General features: G+C 43.2%; 2 protein-coding genes across 18 annotated transcripts in view; one reads left to right on the top strand and one right to left on the bottom strand.

The window, feature by feature from the left end:
• The window catches only part of SDCCAG8 (SHH signaling and ciliogenesis regulator SDCCAG8), a 243,024-nt gene extending 240,718 nt beyond the window's left edge, over positions 1-2,306 (top strand). For 8 of the 16 annotated variants that reach the window (XM_055582141.1, XM_055582140.1, XM_055582139.1 and 5 more), the window contains one exon: positions 2,172-2,306. In XM_055582141.1, the coding sequence (XP_055438116.1) occupies positions 2,172-2,220 (49 nt within the window). In that variant the 3' untranslated portion in view covers positions 2,221-2,306. The remainder of the gene's footprint in view (positions 1-2,171) is intronic. The other 8 variants (XM_055582134.1, XM_055582133.1, XM_055582125.1 and 5 more) reach the window with 3 other exon arrangements.
• A 760-nt stretch (positions 2,307-3,066) lies between these two features.
• The window catches only part of AKT3 (AKT serine/threonine kinase 3), a 284,036-nt gene continuing 271,377 nt past the window's right edge, over positions 3,067-15,725 (bottom strand). The window contains exons 13-15 of one of the 2 annotated variants that reach the window (XM_055582155.1): positions 14,607-14,709; positions 7,641-7,708; positions 3,067-3,222 (exon numbers count right to left, since the gene is read on the bottom strand). In XM_055582155.1, the coding sequence (XP_055438130.1) occupies positions 3,217-3,222; positions 7,641-7,708; positions 14,607-14,709 (177 nt within the window). In that variant the 3' untranslated portion in view covers positions 3,067-3,216. Of the gene's footprint in view, positions 3,223-4,113; positions 7,709-14,606; positions 14,710-15,725 lie in introns of those variants that run through there. The other variant, XM_055582154.1, reaches the window with a different exon arrangement.

Genomic DNA, 15,725 nt, shown 5'->3' with positions numbered 1-15,725 from the left:
CCATTTCCTTCTCCAGGGGATCTTCCCAACTCAGGGATCGAACCCAGGTCTCCTGCATTGCAGGCAGATTCTCTACCACCTGAGCCAAGCAGGGAGGGGCCAGATGTTGGCAGTAACTAAAGCTTCTCTCTCTCTCTGGACATGCTCATGGTTAGGGGGAAGAACCAAGAAACATTCTTTACTAAAGTAAAGATCCAGCCATCTGAGGGTGACACCAAGAGCTGGTTAGCAGGAAGACAATGACATTATAGGGCAAGTTATTCATTCGGTCACATTTGCTGAGTGCTCGTGATGCATCAGGCAGTGAACAGGAAGTTCTGTGATATGAAAGTGGGGAGGAATACAGGGCTTTGCAAAACCAAAGAGAATACCTTTGATTGCTCCCAGGAATCTCAGGTTGACCCCTGCAGGAGCACTAGGAGGAATGGGCTGGGAGACGAGTCAGTTCCTGGTGGGAACTGAAGAGACTCATGTGAGAAATACCTGTTTCCTGGAACGTGGGTTTAAAAAAATTCTGCAACATGGTTCCCTTCTACTTAAGGTCTTTACTGTCCTGTGTTGTTCAAATTATAGGTGTTTTCGACCTCAAGTTTAAAATTTTTTTTTGAAATTTGTCTGTTGTGGTTTATACTTATCCTTGTAGTCAAAGATGTCCTTGAATCTCTAAAGTTACAAAGCCAGCCTCCCTCTCCAGAGCACATGGTGGACAGGCCATCTGCCTAGCTAGGGGACAGGCGGGCCATTCAAGCCCGTCATTCACTGATCATTTCCGTCAGGACCAGAAGGCCAGTCGGCTCATGGAGATCACGTGTTTGATGCAAACGGGCACTCTTTCTGCAGTGGCAGGGCTCTGGGGCTCCCTGGCCTCCCTGTGGCAATCCAGGAGCCCCGTGGGCACCACAGAAGAGGGCCCATCCACCTCCCCAGCCCTCAGAGAGCCACATACAGACCCCACATACTTCCTCACCACGCCTGGGGCCTCCCGCTCTGTGTGGTTGGGGGTGCACACCTGACGCTCAAATCACCTTGTTGAAACTCACAGACTTGCTCGTTAAAAAAATCACGAGTGTCTCACACTGGGAAATCTACTTGACAAGTGAACATGTTCTTATTTTTTAAAAAAAGGCAACCGACTAATTTTCGTCTTTTCTTGTGCAAACTGATCTTAGTCCTATCTTGGAAATCCTCCACAAGTAACAGTGGCTCAAGCTGGGTGGACAGGAGCCCTGTCCAGCGCAGGCGATCTTTGTTGGGGAGTGTAGAGCCCACTTACTTCTCTTGGAGACGACTCTCACCCTGCCACACAGAGACCAGATGGGCCCAGATCCCTGCATTACCTTCCCATTTGTCTCTTGAAGTGAAAACTGGGATTCGGTAGTTATCATTTTAGCCCTCTATCTAGTCCCCATCATCCTGGTGACTTCACGCTCCTAGAGGGCAAGTCATCTTCCCACACAACGCATAGCAGTTTCCTGAGACATGTCCTGTGCAACGTTAACTATCTCCAGCGGTTTCTGACATGGTTTAAACTAACCTGAACAGCCACGTCAGCCAGGACAGGCAGCAGTATTCAGTACTTACTAACCTGCAACTCCCTCAACCCAACTCTCATGAGCTAGTTTTGAAACATGTATTCCTGTTTAAAACCAAGAGACCACATCTACCAAGTTCCTTCTTCCAGCATGTGGGAGTTGGTTTCCATACGAAAATGCCTTCATATGTGATAAAACACACTGCATTTAAACATTTGGAGGTGTTAGCTTGTATCATTTCACCAGGAATTTCTTAGGGACACTGAGTCTACATCCTGGTTTTCTTTTTTTGGTTTAGTTTTACTCTAATTCTGAGTAGTTTTCAGTAAACAATTCCTGGCACAAATCCATGTCTCCTTTCTCCTGTTCACAGGGGAAGAGATGGATCTTTGGCTATTTTCTGTCTTCAGACACACAAATGTCTGGAATATAGCTTGTTTTCAAATTTAAAACATTAAAATAAGAGTTCACCTTACACACCTATAGACTTTTCATGTGATTGGTTACATACAACTGTATTTTTTTGCAAAAGAATTTTCTCCAAAAACTTGGAAAGAGGTTACTAAACCAGCAAGAAGACAAATCACATTGAAGAACGTGATCTATTTAAACTTACTTTTTATTATCATTTTTTTCCAGTTACCCAGCATGCCACAATCTGATTGCTGACCTGGATGAAACAGAGTGAAATAAATGATATACAAAGAGATATTTACATTCATCTGATTTGTACGTAATATGCCACAATGCACCGCGACCTTCCCAGTGGACCCCACCTCAGACTGCGGTGGGCTGCATCGTCATCGCCACATTCGTTGCCAAGCGGTCCCTGCAGGATGGACGGGCTGGAGCTGAAGTCTGACACTAGATGAGGAGACCTCCTGGTGTATGTTTTCAGAAAAGGCTTGAAGTTATTATGTTTTTAGATCTGCTCATTTGTATGCCCTGTTACACATACGAATTTCAATAAATGAATTTTTTGAAGACTCGAATTGAAATGTTTCCTTTATATCTTGTAGTGATGGAAAAAACACACCAAAAAAAGGCACATATTTTTAACTAGGCTAAGGGGTATTAAGGACCAAACCTTTTTCCTACCATTCATGTTTCTTTCCCTCTTGGTGATCTATACATATTATCCTTCAACTTTATTTCCTTTTAATCAACATCTCATAAGACTCCACTACTTATCATCGTGCTCATTTGTGCACAATCAGAAGACACCAGGAAGCACTGAGCATTATCCTCTCCACTCCGTTAACAACAAAAACAGACAAAAAGCATCTTTGGCTTGGTGGTGTCATGTTTTTCCTTCAATATGAGTAACTGAGAGGAGCCTAAAAACATACTCAGTGAAATTACAAAATTTTCTTAAGTTCTATCAAACATCTGTACACAGATCATTATTTTAGTTTAAAATAGTATTTCTACTATACACAATTAAGCCCTCGAATGCTTCAAAGTAATAAAAAATGGGCACTGAAAGTGTTATGTTGTCCTTGAGGATGACAAGGCTGCAGTCGGGACATGTCCCTAACCTCGGGCCGTTCTCCCTGGCACAGATCTATCGTCATCGTCAGCACATCACCATCATGGCCTCTCAGATGGCTGTGGACTAGGCTCCGGAGGCGGTGGGATGATACACCCGCAAAGACCATCCGAGTCTCTTGAGCATGGACAAGGTTCAAGCCTGAAAGAACAGAACTTCTATTCAGATTCAGAAGTTTTCTTGATTTCATCAACTGTGCTAGACATAAAGGTTGTCACGTAAGATATATTAATTGTCCCTAATTCTGTTTCAGGGACAGTAAATAAATTATACAATATTCTAAAAATATAGCACCTTTAAAGAATTACAGAGGTCACTTTATGGAAGCCTCCTGGATCTGTCAGCCCCAGTGGTTCTGAGAGAAGAGCACGTGTTAGGATGCCCTCCAGTTTGGCTGTGTGACACGCACATACATGCCTGACCAACTTTGGTCCCAAAGCCGTTCCTCTATCTGGCTTAGTCACAGGAGCAAAGCCAAGTTTCATCAATAGTAGGTTTATGAGGTAAAATCAGAAAAAGGCCCCATCCAAAATGACCCTAGGTAAATCAGACTGTAGTCCAACCATCCTACCCATCTATTATCCATTTCTATGTTGGTTAATCTGCCATGAAGTTTTAAAAATATACTCTTAAGAAAGGAAGTATGCAGAGCAACACATTATTAGGAAGACACTGCTGATGAGCTACACTCCTTAAGAATCCTGGGGTCAAACCACCTGATGTGAGGACTATTAGGGACTTAACAAATCTCCACAAAGATCAACCTCCAGCTTCACAGATCTCTCCTAGACCCACTGCTGAGAAGTCAGCACCCCCCCTTTGGAAGCAGCCCTTTTGTAGTTGCACTATTGCCATTTTATTGAAGTAGTAAAATAATCCTGTGTGTTTTTCGAGCTACAAGAAATTTACATACTTTCCTGTTTCCTAGAATGCGGTAATACCAGGTGGACCTATTACATCTTTTCAGAAAAGAAGGATATTCAATTTTCTGAGATTACAGAACCACATCCAACGACAATAAACAGAGAAGTAGCAGATTGACATAGTGCTTTATTTAAGCTGTCTGTACGAAGGAAAATAATGTGCGTCCCTATCATATACGTGTAAAAATACTAAGGATGTACAGTGTACAAAAACAGTTTCTTGTAGTTATTTCACATCCTTGTGGGTCATATACTTAAGGAAAGAAACAGTTTTAGTATGACCAACAGTAAGAGTAAATACAGTTTCTTGGGTTCGTAGTTGCGTCTGCTTAAAATCCTTAACCAGATGACTAGATCTTGTGCGGATCTAATGAAAGAGCTAGCAAGGTCAAGAAATGTCACAAACTATAAAGCTACAGGGAGGTAATTCAATTACCAATTTAGAGGTTTTTCTTTTTATTTAAATAAATACTTTACATTTCATGCTTGCCTGTGATGCACTACCAGGAGCAGGATAAGGGAATTCTACTGCAGACAGTACAAACAGTAGCAGCAAAGTGTGTACACTGACGTGTAATAGAAAGACCCTGCAGTTAGTAAGGAAGGCCCTTACTGTGGACTCTAAGAGAAGCAAGTGGCCCCTGCAAGAACAGTCAGCTTTGAGAAGCTGGAGATCGGGTATGGGAAATGGGAAACACTGGAATAATGCTATGGAGTTAGTGTGGAAAGCAAAGCTCTGAGCAGCCCTGCCAGAAATCCACGCAGAAACGGCCAATTTTCCTCCAAGATGGCTGCATTATGGCCAAGAGGCAGACTTCATGAAAGTCGGTACAGGAATGAGTCTGCAAAGCCTGAACTCCCGCTATTCCAACAGAGTGACTCCAGGTTCAGGCCTTTCCATCTGCCAGAATCCAAAACTTCAGCTGTGGGCAGGCACCAGGGAAGTTTTAGAATCTCCTATACGCAGTTTCTGTTTGTCTCTTGTATTTCCATGTCAGCTGACTGAGATCAGGGAATGAAAGTAAGGGATTCTCAAAATCGAAGCCAAGAAAACACCTTGTGTGACACTTAACGGAATCTCAGAGGGGATACGAGACTAAGCCCCAGGCACCAGCTGGGGACGGGGAGCCGGCTGTACAGAGTGGCCAGCCTGGGGCACAGTCAATGCTGTCCTTAATCCGTAGGCAGTGTCCTTGGCCAAGGTCCTGGAAATCACCTTAAGATTTGGGGGAAAAAAAAACAAACAACCAAAAACCAAAACCATCTGTGTGCTTAGTGTATGGTATTATACTTTCCCTCTGAAGAAATGAATGCTCTGAATGCCAGCCAGTCTCAGCTTTCCTCTCTTCCTCTCGCCTGTTTCTTTTTTACATAATGGATGCAAGACAACTTACAGGACATACCTTCTAGTCAACTTCCTTGTCAAAGTGAAACATTCAACATAATTCCAAGTGGAAAAAAAAAAAAAAGTTGAGCTATATGTGTAAGTAAGAATGAACTATCATTGACTGTAACTTCCTACTCAGTACTAAGGATGAACTTCACTCAGATAGAGATATGAAAAATTAGGATAAAATCTATGTCTGAATATGTCTTAGCTGCCTTAGTAAAATGCCCTTTAACCCCCCGTCAGTCCCAGTGGTCCGCCCACCGCCAGCAGTGGTTTCCTGTCTATAAACCCACACTTCCAGCATCAAGAGGCTAAGACATCTGCATATGAATATGATTCATCCCACTTAGAAAGTCACTTGCTCTTTCATACAATGCAATCATAACACTACAGCACGCTGTAGTCTTCCATTTGGGAGCTGTCAGATAGTTTAACTAAAATACATCTCCACGATGGCTCCATGGAGTCAGGAGGCCTCCAGCTTGCCACAACAAGGGCCCCCTGCCCCCTGGACTTCATAGGCTGCTTTGGAAAATGTCAGCTCCTAGCACCAAAGGGTTTAATCTGAAGATCATCATTAATGAAAGAGAAAGATGAGGTTTGCATACATGTCCCCTTTCAGTGAGAAATGTTGGAATTTGAGGACATGAGTATATACAGAAAAAGAAAAGTCAGAGGTGTTCTTTTTTGTTTTGTTTTTCTCCCTGATGGCTTAATTCAGTGATAAATGTACCATGATCAGAATAAACACACCAGGTCCTTATCCTTTACTGCCCACTTTGTAAATACTTGAGATGTGTTCATTTTGCAAAATAAAGTCCATTTCTTATCATCCAGGTCTCAATTTTCTTCATTATATTACGTTGCCAGGCCATCATAACCTTTCAATTCTCAAAATAGCAAATATAACATCCATTTGTTTCCACCCCTTGGCATAGATGGTTGAAGATTTCTCATTTTTAGCACCAAGGGGTTGAATGACAGCATCTCTTCTCCCAAAGCCAAATTCTAATCTATATGTACAATTTCAGAGCCTCATCAAAAATTTTTTTACACAGGAGAAAAAGTGCATGAGTCTCACCGGCGTGTACATTCCTTGCACATGGGTCGAAAGAAACTGCAGTAAGTCTATTTTACGTAAGTTGGAGCTGCATTTGCTAACATGACATACAGTTCTCATCACTAAAAAATAAATACTACTGCAATATAAACAAAATCATAAAAGGACATTCGAAGTTTTAACATCTGAGAAAAAGCTATTTCACGTAGAACTGAAAGTAAAACAAATCGAAACAAATGAGGTGAACGCCTGTTCACCTCGGTGTACAGATTTTGGTGAAAAACAGGATCGTTACACCTGTCTACATTCTTCAGCCATCAGAGGTGATAATATCAGGAAGGGGAAGAGGTTTCCAAGCACAGGGGAAATAAAATGCTCTCTGGTGCAAATCATGTCGGAGACCCTTAAGTCATCTACTCTGCTGTGCACACGCTTCCTTCCTTGGCAGAACAACGTTCCTTTGCCAATAAGAGCCTGTGAAATCTGGACATCCACGTGGAACACTAGGCTTCCTCTGCAGTACTGAACAGGCATTTCAATTTATAAATGTATCTGTCTATCTTAACAGTTGTTCAGTCCTTCTCTCAAATGCTTCCTAATGAATTCCAGCCGGATCTTACTGGTACATACCTATTTTATACACTCAGCTGATATGCTTTACTAAGATTCTGCATATGCACATCACCACGCTTCCACAGTTGCTTGTTCTGAATTAAAAACTAAATCTTCTTAGTCTAATTAGTTTTTGATTTATCGTCTAGAAAGTTAAAAAATGTACCTAGAATCATTTAGCCTTCACTGTTAGGGAAAAACAAAAATTAAAAGATCAAAAGATGACAGTTGGTGCACAAATGAACCATGGTGGGCTCATGACTTTCAAAGATTGTAAAATTACCTCTTAAAGTTGCTATAATAGTAAGACAGTAGCAGCAACAGCATGAGACCTTAGACTGAGATACAATTTCATGCAAAAACAAAAATGTCGAGTGTGTCTGCGTATATGTGTGTTCTCATGTGGGTGAAAGGTGGCGAGGGGTGAAGACCTTGGACTGGTCTGGGATGTCTGAAGGTGCTCCTGCATTTGTAAGAGTTAGGACTGCTGTGATGTCCAGGAATCATTTTCAGTAATAAACCTAAGATGACAGTGAAGTAGCAGAAGTAAAGAGACTTATTCTCGTCCACTTGCAGAGTAGGAAAACTGAGGGAAGTGCGGCCGCCTCTCATTGTCCATGCAGTCCATACCGTCCTCATCATCTGTGGGCAGGAAACAGCTATTTAATTTTATGTTAATTTTTTGCAACATAATCTCTGGTCTATATAGCTCTAATTCCTAACATAATAAAGATGAACAGAGGCTAATGCTCCCAGAAACTTGTGTCTCTCAATAGAATATACAATGAATACACTTACCTCAAAAACCATCTCATTTTCAAACATTATCTATGAAGAAATAATACTATCATATCATTTCCTTCATGACACTAACATTTCAAGACTCAAAACTGTGAAAAACTATTGAAAAGATTCATGTCGGTGTATGGCAAAAACTGCCACAATAGTGTAATTAGCCTCCAATTAAAATAAATAAATGAAAAAAAAATTTTTAATAGAAAGGAACAAATGATCTTCAGTTACCTTTAATTTCAAAATTATAAAGTCAAAGAATCCTACGGCACTCAAAGTTATATGCTAATTATTTTCAATATCAATCTGTCTTGAAATGCTTGTTATTTCTTCTTCATGGCACTTTCAGTGTGATTGCAAAATTAAGTTTATTTGTGATTCCATTTCATCTGAGCCCTTGATTACATGGTTAAGATTTTACATTCTTTACATATAATACCTGCTCTAACTCACCGATCCTAATTTTCCTATGATAAAACCTTAAACTAGAATAAAGAAAGTAAGTCAAGGAAAGAAAGGAAAAGATGTCAGCATCTGAGGTACTAGTTCATCAGGAAACAAACTGGGAGATTTGAAAGGCATGGAAAGAGACTGTTTTCATTTAAGCCGTTCCTCCTGTTGCTCCTCTCTTTTTTCTTGCATGTGAAAGATTACAAAGGCTCACCCAACCTTTTCCCATAACTATTCTGATGATTAAAATCTTGCAGTGTCAGAATGCTCTTCCTTCTTTGGGTCATGAATTCAGTCACTCAGCCCACAACATTCCCTGTGATCTGCTCTGGGCTCTGAACAAAGTCCCTCCTGTCCTGGGGACTCACTCTCTGTAAGGGGAGGTGCCCCATTAACTCCCTCTGCTCCACTCAAAGTGCCTTTGGTCATATGCTATCCTATATGAAATAAGTGAGAGTCTTTCAAATACCCAACCTTCTTTTCTTCGAGCAAAATAATTCCCTTTCCTCAAATATATATAGGAAATACGTGTTACCAATTCTTTTACTTTTCCGGCCTCTCCACAGAACGGGAGAAGGAACAGGCCAGACCCTGCTGCATCGGGGGCACTGACCCTGTCACACAAGAAGGCTGTTGCTCTGCATTCCTCTGAGGAATAACACACACTGCTGCCCTTGCCTTTCCTCACTGTTCTTTTCAGTATCCTTTTTTTTTTTAACTAAAAAATTCTTTAAAAAATGTATTTACTTATTTTTGGCTGTACTGGGTCTTAGTTGCTGAGCAAGCTTCTCTCCAGTTGTGGCGAGTGGGGGCTACTCTTCAGTTATGGGGCAGCGGCTTCTCTTGTTGCAGAGCACGGGCTCCAGGGGTTGTGGGCTCAGCAGTGGCAGCCCCCAGGCTCAGTAGTCGTGGCGCACGGGCTTAGTTGCTCCGAGCCATGGGGATCTTCCCGGACCAGGGATTGAACCCATCTCCTCCACTGGCAGGCAGATTCTTCACTTCTGAGCCACCAGGGAAAACCCAGCACTCTATTTTTAACAGAAGATTCTGGACCTGGGTTCGATCCCTGGGTTGGGACAATCCCCTGGAGAAGGGAACAGCTACCCACTCTAGTATTCTAACCTCGGGGTCGCAAAGAGTCGGACACAACTGAATGACTTTCACATCATCAGAAATGATTCAAGTTGCTAACCAAAATTTGTAGCCTTGAATATCCCAGAAAATATCATTTTATTAGGTAGGAAACAATCCATCAAGAAGCAGTTGTGGTTCCCTACTCCTTGTAAACCCTCCTCTTGCAAACAGACCTTTTACACTCAGCATTTCCAGATAGCACTGTGATTTAGGGAAATCTCTGCCTCCTTATAAAATAACTGGTTAGGTACCAAGCAAACCACAGGCATCTTTTAGGTCAAATACCTTCCACAGTATTTTCAGATATACTAAAGACAGAAGACACAGAGGATGGCATATCTGTTTTGAGTCACAAACTATAAAAACTCTCTAGAGCAGCAGTCCCCAACCTTTTTGGCACCAGGGGCCAGTTTTGTGGAAGATAATTTTTCCATGGACCAGGCAGTGGGGAATGGTTTCGAGACGATTCAAACGCATTTACTATGCACCTTATTTCTAATCTCATGATGCCACTGATCCGACAGGAGGTCCTGGTCTGTAGCCCGGAGGTTGGGGACCCCCTGCTCTAGCAGAAAGACAGCTGAAATCTTAACATTCAGACTCTGCCAATCACATTGCAAAGAACAGTTCTCCCCACTAGCAGCTTTGTTTCACTGGGTGTGTTTTGGCACAGTGAACAGACAGCATGTGTGGGAAGTCTGACGTTGTCTGGCCTCGGACACAGAAGGACTTGCCCAGCACCCTGGGCTGCACCCAGGACTTGCACCAAGGTGAGAAGGCCTGGAGACCAGGGCAGTCAGGCTCGTGACAGAAGGAGGGGTTGGATTTCCTTTTCGAGGATTATTATTGCTATGAGGTAGCAAAGTTAAGAGAAACTTTTCATTCTGACACTTTAGGAACAAGTTAATCCCATTTCTGAACATAAGTATAAATCTCATCGATAACCTTGCGAGGGCCCCACATCTAGATTTTCTTTAAAGTCAGTTACATCACGTTTTCCATTTCCCTCCTATTCTTTTGAACGTGGCATTAGTGAGGGGCAAGTCTCTGATCATGGCCCCAAGAGGAACCGTGAGTCGGGGAGGTGCTGGGACAGGAATGAGGGGTTCCCCTGAGCCCTTGGTACTGTGCATGCCAGTGTGGGGCTGAGGAAGAAGGAGCACTCCAGGGAAGTGCCAGCTGACAGGGCAGCCGGCTGCCCCAGCCAGGCCTTCACACTCAGTCAATGCATATAAATGCATTCCCACTCAGAAAGCAGGTTCAGAGGGAACAGTGATGATAATGGACGTGAACTGTGCAAAAAACCCAAATAGCACGTCCCTGGGAAAAGAAATAGGGTGATCAACCCTATATTATACAACCGAATCCCTGGATCCAGGCAGCATTAGTTGCCTGATTTCCTGAGAATGTTAACCAAAGTAATTATATGGCAGCAAAAGCTCAAAGAAATCCCCTTCTTCTCTAAGAGGAAGGCAGAGGACCATTAATGGATGTAAAGCAAGAAGACACATTCCAAAATCTGCTCAATTAATTAACACCAGTGAGGACAATCTGGCATATTACTGCAGCTGTTTGTGAAAAAGGAACATTTGCCTCTCTAACTGCTGATTTGTTCTAAAAAATAACTCCATTCTGTTCTACAAAAGCAAGGTGGCAAGTGGGGAGACAATCGCTAACTTAATGGTCCTACTGCGGCCTTTTGTGAACAAAACCTCTGTGCTTTTAGCAGCTTCAGAGCTGCACTGGTCTCTCACCAGCAACACTATTCAAAGCTGCAAAAAGAAAAGATTATGTTAAATGTAATCACAGTTCACAGCTTCACAGATTTTCCTTTGATCCGCCTCTTAAGGGAATTTAGGATATACCCACGGATCACCCAAGTGAAAACACTGCCCTTGTGCCCAGAAGAAGCCAGCTGCTGCAGACCCCAAGCACTGAGGCCATGCCCTGAGGCAGGGATCCAGCCCCACGGCCTGCCCTGGGAGCCACGCTGGGCTGAGCCGCAGAGGACAGCCTGGCTGGTGCCCACCCTTGGCCACAGCCCACCCCACTGAGCTCTCTCATCTGACTTCTCTCTCTAGAAACCTGAATCAGAAACTAAGACAGCAGGTCCACAGGGCCATCCTGCCCCTAGACTGGGGTACGCTCCTGTCAGTCCAGATGCTGCTGGAGGCATGTTCTGGGGCTACCCAGGGCTCAGCGCCAGGGGAGGTCCCGCCCACTGCCAGCATCACAGTTCAGCAGTCCCTTCCCCATGCCCCTCCACTCACGCCCGCTCTTTTTTGCTACGTTTTTACCTATCATCACTCTCCACGCAGTGGGTCACATATCAAAGGACACTATGGTTGTGGTTAACCTGATGCTTCAATAAAATAAAAAGGGGTATTTAAACCTATAGAACTCTGGGTGCCTTTCCTAAAGAGACGGCTTCTCAGGCACACACAGTGAGTGACCTGCCATATTCCAGAGCTAGTGTGGGGTGCCGGGAGACAAAGCAGGGCCCAATCCAGGGCTTTTTCAATCCACCTTTCTCTTCCACACTGATATTTTCCTTTTAACATTCTGGAATAAAATTTGCACTCATGGTTTTGCATTTACATGGCCTACCTATCTCTATGACTCTCAAAATAGCACATTTAGCTTGTCCTAAGACACGACTGAGCAACTGAACTGAACTGAACTGAAGAGTTAGAGTGCACGAATACCAAAAGCTCTATTTAACCTCACCAAGCTCCGTGTGAAATCGCATAAGGACGTCAGCCAAACACAAATGCTGGGCTGGGATGAGCAGCAGCACTGTTTGGAGCGACCCGGGCCTCTTCCTGGCCCAGGCCTCATTAGAGACTGTTTCTTTACTCACTTAACACATATTCATTGAATACCTATGCTGAGCCAGGTACCTAACTCAGAGCTGGGGCTAGCAGCGAATAAGACAAACCAAATCCTTCTTCTCAGAGCTACCATGTTCAAGCTGGAGAAACAGACAATAAAACAAACTACAAATCAACCAGAAGGATTCCAGCAAGTAAAGGTGTCAATGTACAGAATTAGGGGGTGGGGTGATGGGGTCTGAGGGGTGGCACTGTTTTTAAGGTAAGGAGGCTAAAGTGCGTGCTCTGATACAGCGACACTTAGAGATCTGAAGGACAAGTAAGAATTATTCATGCGTACGTCTGGGAAAAGAGAATTCCAGGCAGAGGACGGCAAACACACAGTCCTGAGGCACAGTGTGTGTTCACAGCGGGGCTGGAACCCAGGGACTGCAGAGAAGACAGACAGGATGCGGTCAGAGAGGAGGACAGGAGCAGATCTGACGGCTGCGCAGCCGGGTCAGCGGCTGGGTCACAGCAGCCGGGAGGCCCCTGGAGGGTTCGAAGCAGGAGAATGATGTGGTCTGATTACAATCAAGGTTATATACCAATGAGGAGGCCCCCAAAACGCTCTCTGGTGGGAAGTACTTCTAGGCTAGTCCAACAACTCAATGGTGTTGCCCAGAATTTCAGACAATTAAACTGTATCACCAACAGCCTACACTGGGCCAGGGAAAACCACGCCATGGCTGTGCCCACTGCTCCTGTTCAGATGGTCCTTAGCTGACTGCCCACAACTCCACAGGCCTTCTAACATCTTCAGCTCTCAGAGATTCTGATTCTAGCGATGAAGCCCCACACCCACCACTGGTGACAAACAACGAGCAGGGCCTCAATATGCTGCCAGTTCACAAGTTCACCAACTGTACCGTTGGCCAAGCTGTGACTCCTGCTCCTGACTACAGCTAATACTAACTGTGGGCCTTGGGAAAGCTCCTCTTCTCTCTGGGTTTTAATTTTTTCCCTTATAAAATGAACGTTAAGAGGATCTTAAATTCTTGGAAATCTAAAGAAAGAAAAGTATATATGCACACATAATTATATTTTTCATTTCACAGTATTTATGATCCCTCTTTTTTGTCAGCCATAGGTCTCAGATTGAAAACGCAGCCTAGACAACTCCTATTTTGCCTTTCAAAGCTGTAATCATTGACCACATCCACCGGTGCAACAGTACTTCAATCTTCCCTCTCGTGGATGCTCAGTGTAAATCAGCACTATCAACTAGTCTGCTTTTTAAAAAGGAAAAGAGGAGAGGAAATGTAGAGAAGGATATAAAGGGAAAAAAAGGAGGAAAAACTAGTATGACGTTATTGTGTGAGCCGCAAGATGTGTCAATTGAAGAAATCATCTACTATCCAAATTTGTCCCTGAAACTCAATTTTGTCCTCAGTCCTAAACTAATGATGACAGACACAGGCCTTTGTCAACATGCAAGAATGCTTATAAATTACATTTTATAAACTTCTCTTCCCATTAAGGGAAAGGTATTCATTAAAATGTGGGGTACACACTAATACATGTGGAATGATTTTAAGTGGTACATGAACATATAGTTTTAATAAATTTGTAATTTAACTTATCAAAAACTATTAGCAAACTAAATTATTTCTTCATAGATATTAATGCTTAAGACAAAGCTAAGCAAAAAAGGGTGGTTCAGTTTAAAGTGAATTTTAAAAAACTGCTAAGTAAGCATGAGACCAGAATTACCAAAATTCTGAAGGTAGTGTCTGAATGAACAGTGGTTAACAAGGGAGGTCTTCATTTCAGAATCCTTTTAGTTGAGGTCAAAATAATTTATTGGAGAATGGTAGGGAAGAATTAGCTTCCCTGGTTGCTCAGTGGTAAAGAATCCACCTGCCAACGCAGCAGATGCAAGTTCAATCCCTGGATCTGGAAGATCTCCTAGAGAAGGAAATGGCAGCCTACTCCAGTATTCTTGCCCAGGAAATCCCATGGAGAGAGCAGCCTGGTGGGCCAGTCCTTAGGGTTGCAAAGAGTGGGACACAACTTAGCAACTCAGCACCCGTGCACGCAGAAAAGAGCTAGTTAGTCTAAAATTTAGTCTATAATTCTCAAGTCTACAATTTTTCCACATATAATTTTTTTACTCAAAAAAACTTTTCTCTTAGCTACCTGTCTTTAAGTATTTCCACTTTGAACCCCATGTTCTTAAAAGGAATAGAATTACATCACTATGGAATTTGAACTAGAAAATAATCAGTTTTAAAAAATGGCTGTTTTCTTCAATTATATTGGAACATTATCAACTGCCTTCTAGATTTACTTACATTTTTCAGGTGGTGTTATTGTAATAGTCTGAGCTGTAAATTCTTCATCAAAATATCTGGTGTCTGTCTCAGACGTTACTTGAGGCTTAAAAGGAGGTACAAGCTGTAAGAAGCAAAAGGGTACTATTAACATACTTTAATTTAGGAAAATACATTTCTAGGATAAAATTAGAGAGTGAGTATTGAATGAATAGTGTATGAGGTTAGACTTCTCGGTCACTGTACAAGGCAGGTGTGTCTTTGGCTTCATGGTCGGAGGTATTTGGCTTCAAGGTTAAGTCTAAACAGAGAACAGTAGATACTTGGTGGTTCTGTGTAACATTTGAGGGGTTATGTGAAATAGAACAAATGAAAATCAAAGAAAAGAATGGGAAGAGGATATTGAAAAGTCTGTCCCCATATTTTTTCCTAGGAAAGTACATACAAAACCAATGGATCTGGACTGCTGTCACAAAACATAGGGTCTTCCTGCTACAGGAAAAGCACTTGCTGGCTTTCTCTAGCTCTTCCAGGTACCTGGCTGAACAGGTTATTATTAAAAATGCAACTTAATAACACAGTTATTACCTAGGTCACAAATAGAGCACTGCCTCTGTACCTGGCAAAGGGGCTTGTGGCAGCCCCTGAAATGATGTGCAGACGTTCTGTTCATCGATTTGATCAGCTCCTCAAAGGGAACTATGACCCAAAAGATTAGGAGGAACTACTCTAAGGGTTGAGAGAACTGACTCATTTGCCTCCAACCTGCAGCAGGCACCTTGGTGGCTCAGAGGTTAAAGCGTCTGCCTCCAATGCGGGAGACCCGGGTTCAATCCCTGGGGCAGGAAGATCCCCTGGAGAAGGAAATGGTAACCCACTCCAATATTCTTGCCTGGAGAATCCCATGGACAGAGAAGCCTGGTAGGCTACAGTCCACAGGGTCTCAAAGAGTCGGACACGACTGAGCAACTTCACTTTCTGCAGCAGGCACGCGGTGGGGGAAAAGTCCTGGGCTGCTGAAGGTTACAGAATCCTGAGCCACGTGGCTCTCCGCATCGGTAGCCTCCACTGGCCAGTGGGACTGGAGCCAGGAGGGGGCTCCTGCTTCTCAGGGCTCCCAGCCTCACAGGTGAGAGTCTA

This window comes from Bubalus kerabau, chromosome 5 (genome assembly GCF_029407905.1).
Source record: "Bubalus kerabau isolate K-KA32 ecotype Philippines breed swamp buffalo chromosome 5, PCC_UOA_SB_1v2, whole genome shotgun sequence".
Lineage (NCBI taxonomy): Eukaryota > Metazoa > Chordata > Mammalia > Artiodactyla > Bovidae > Bubalus > Bubalus kerabau.
The sequence above is the reverse complement of the archived record's forward strand: the minus strand, read 5'-3'. Positions and strand labels throughout refer to the sequence as shown.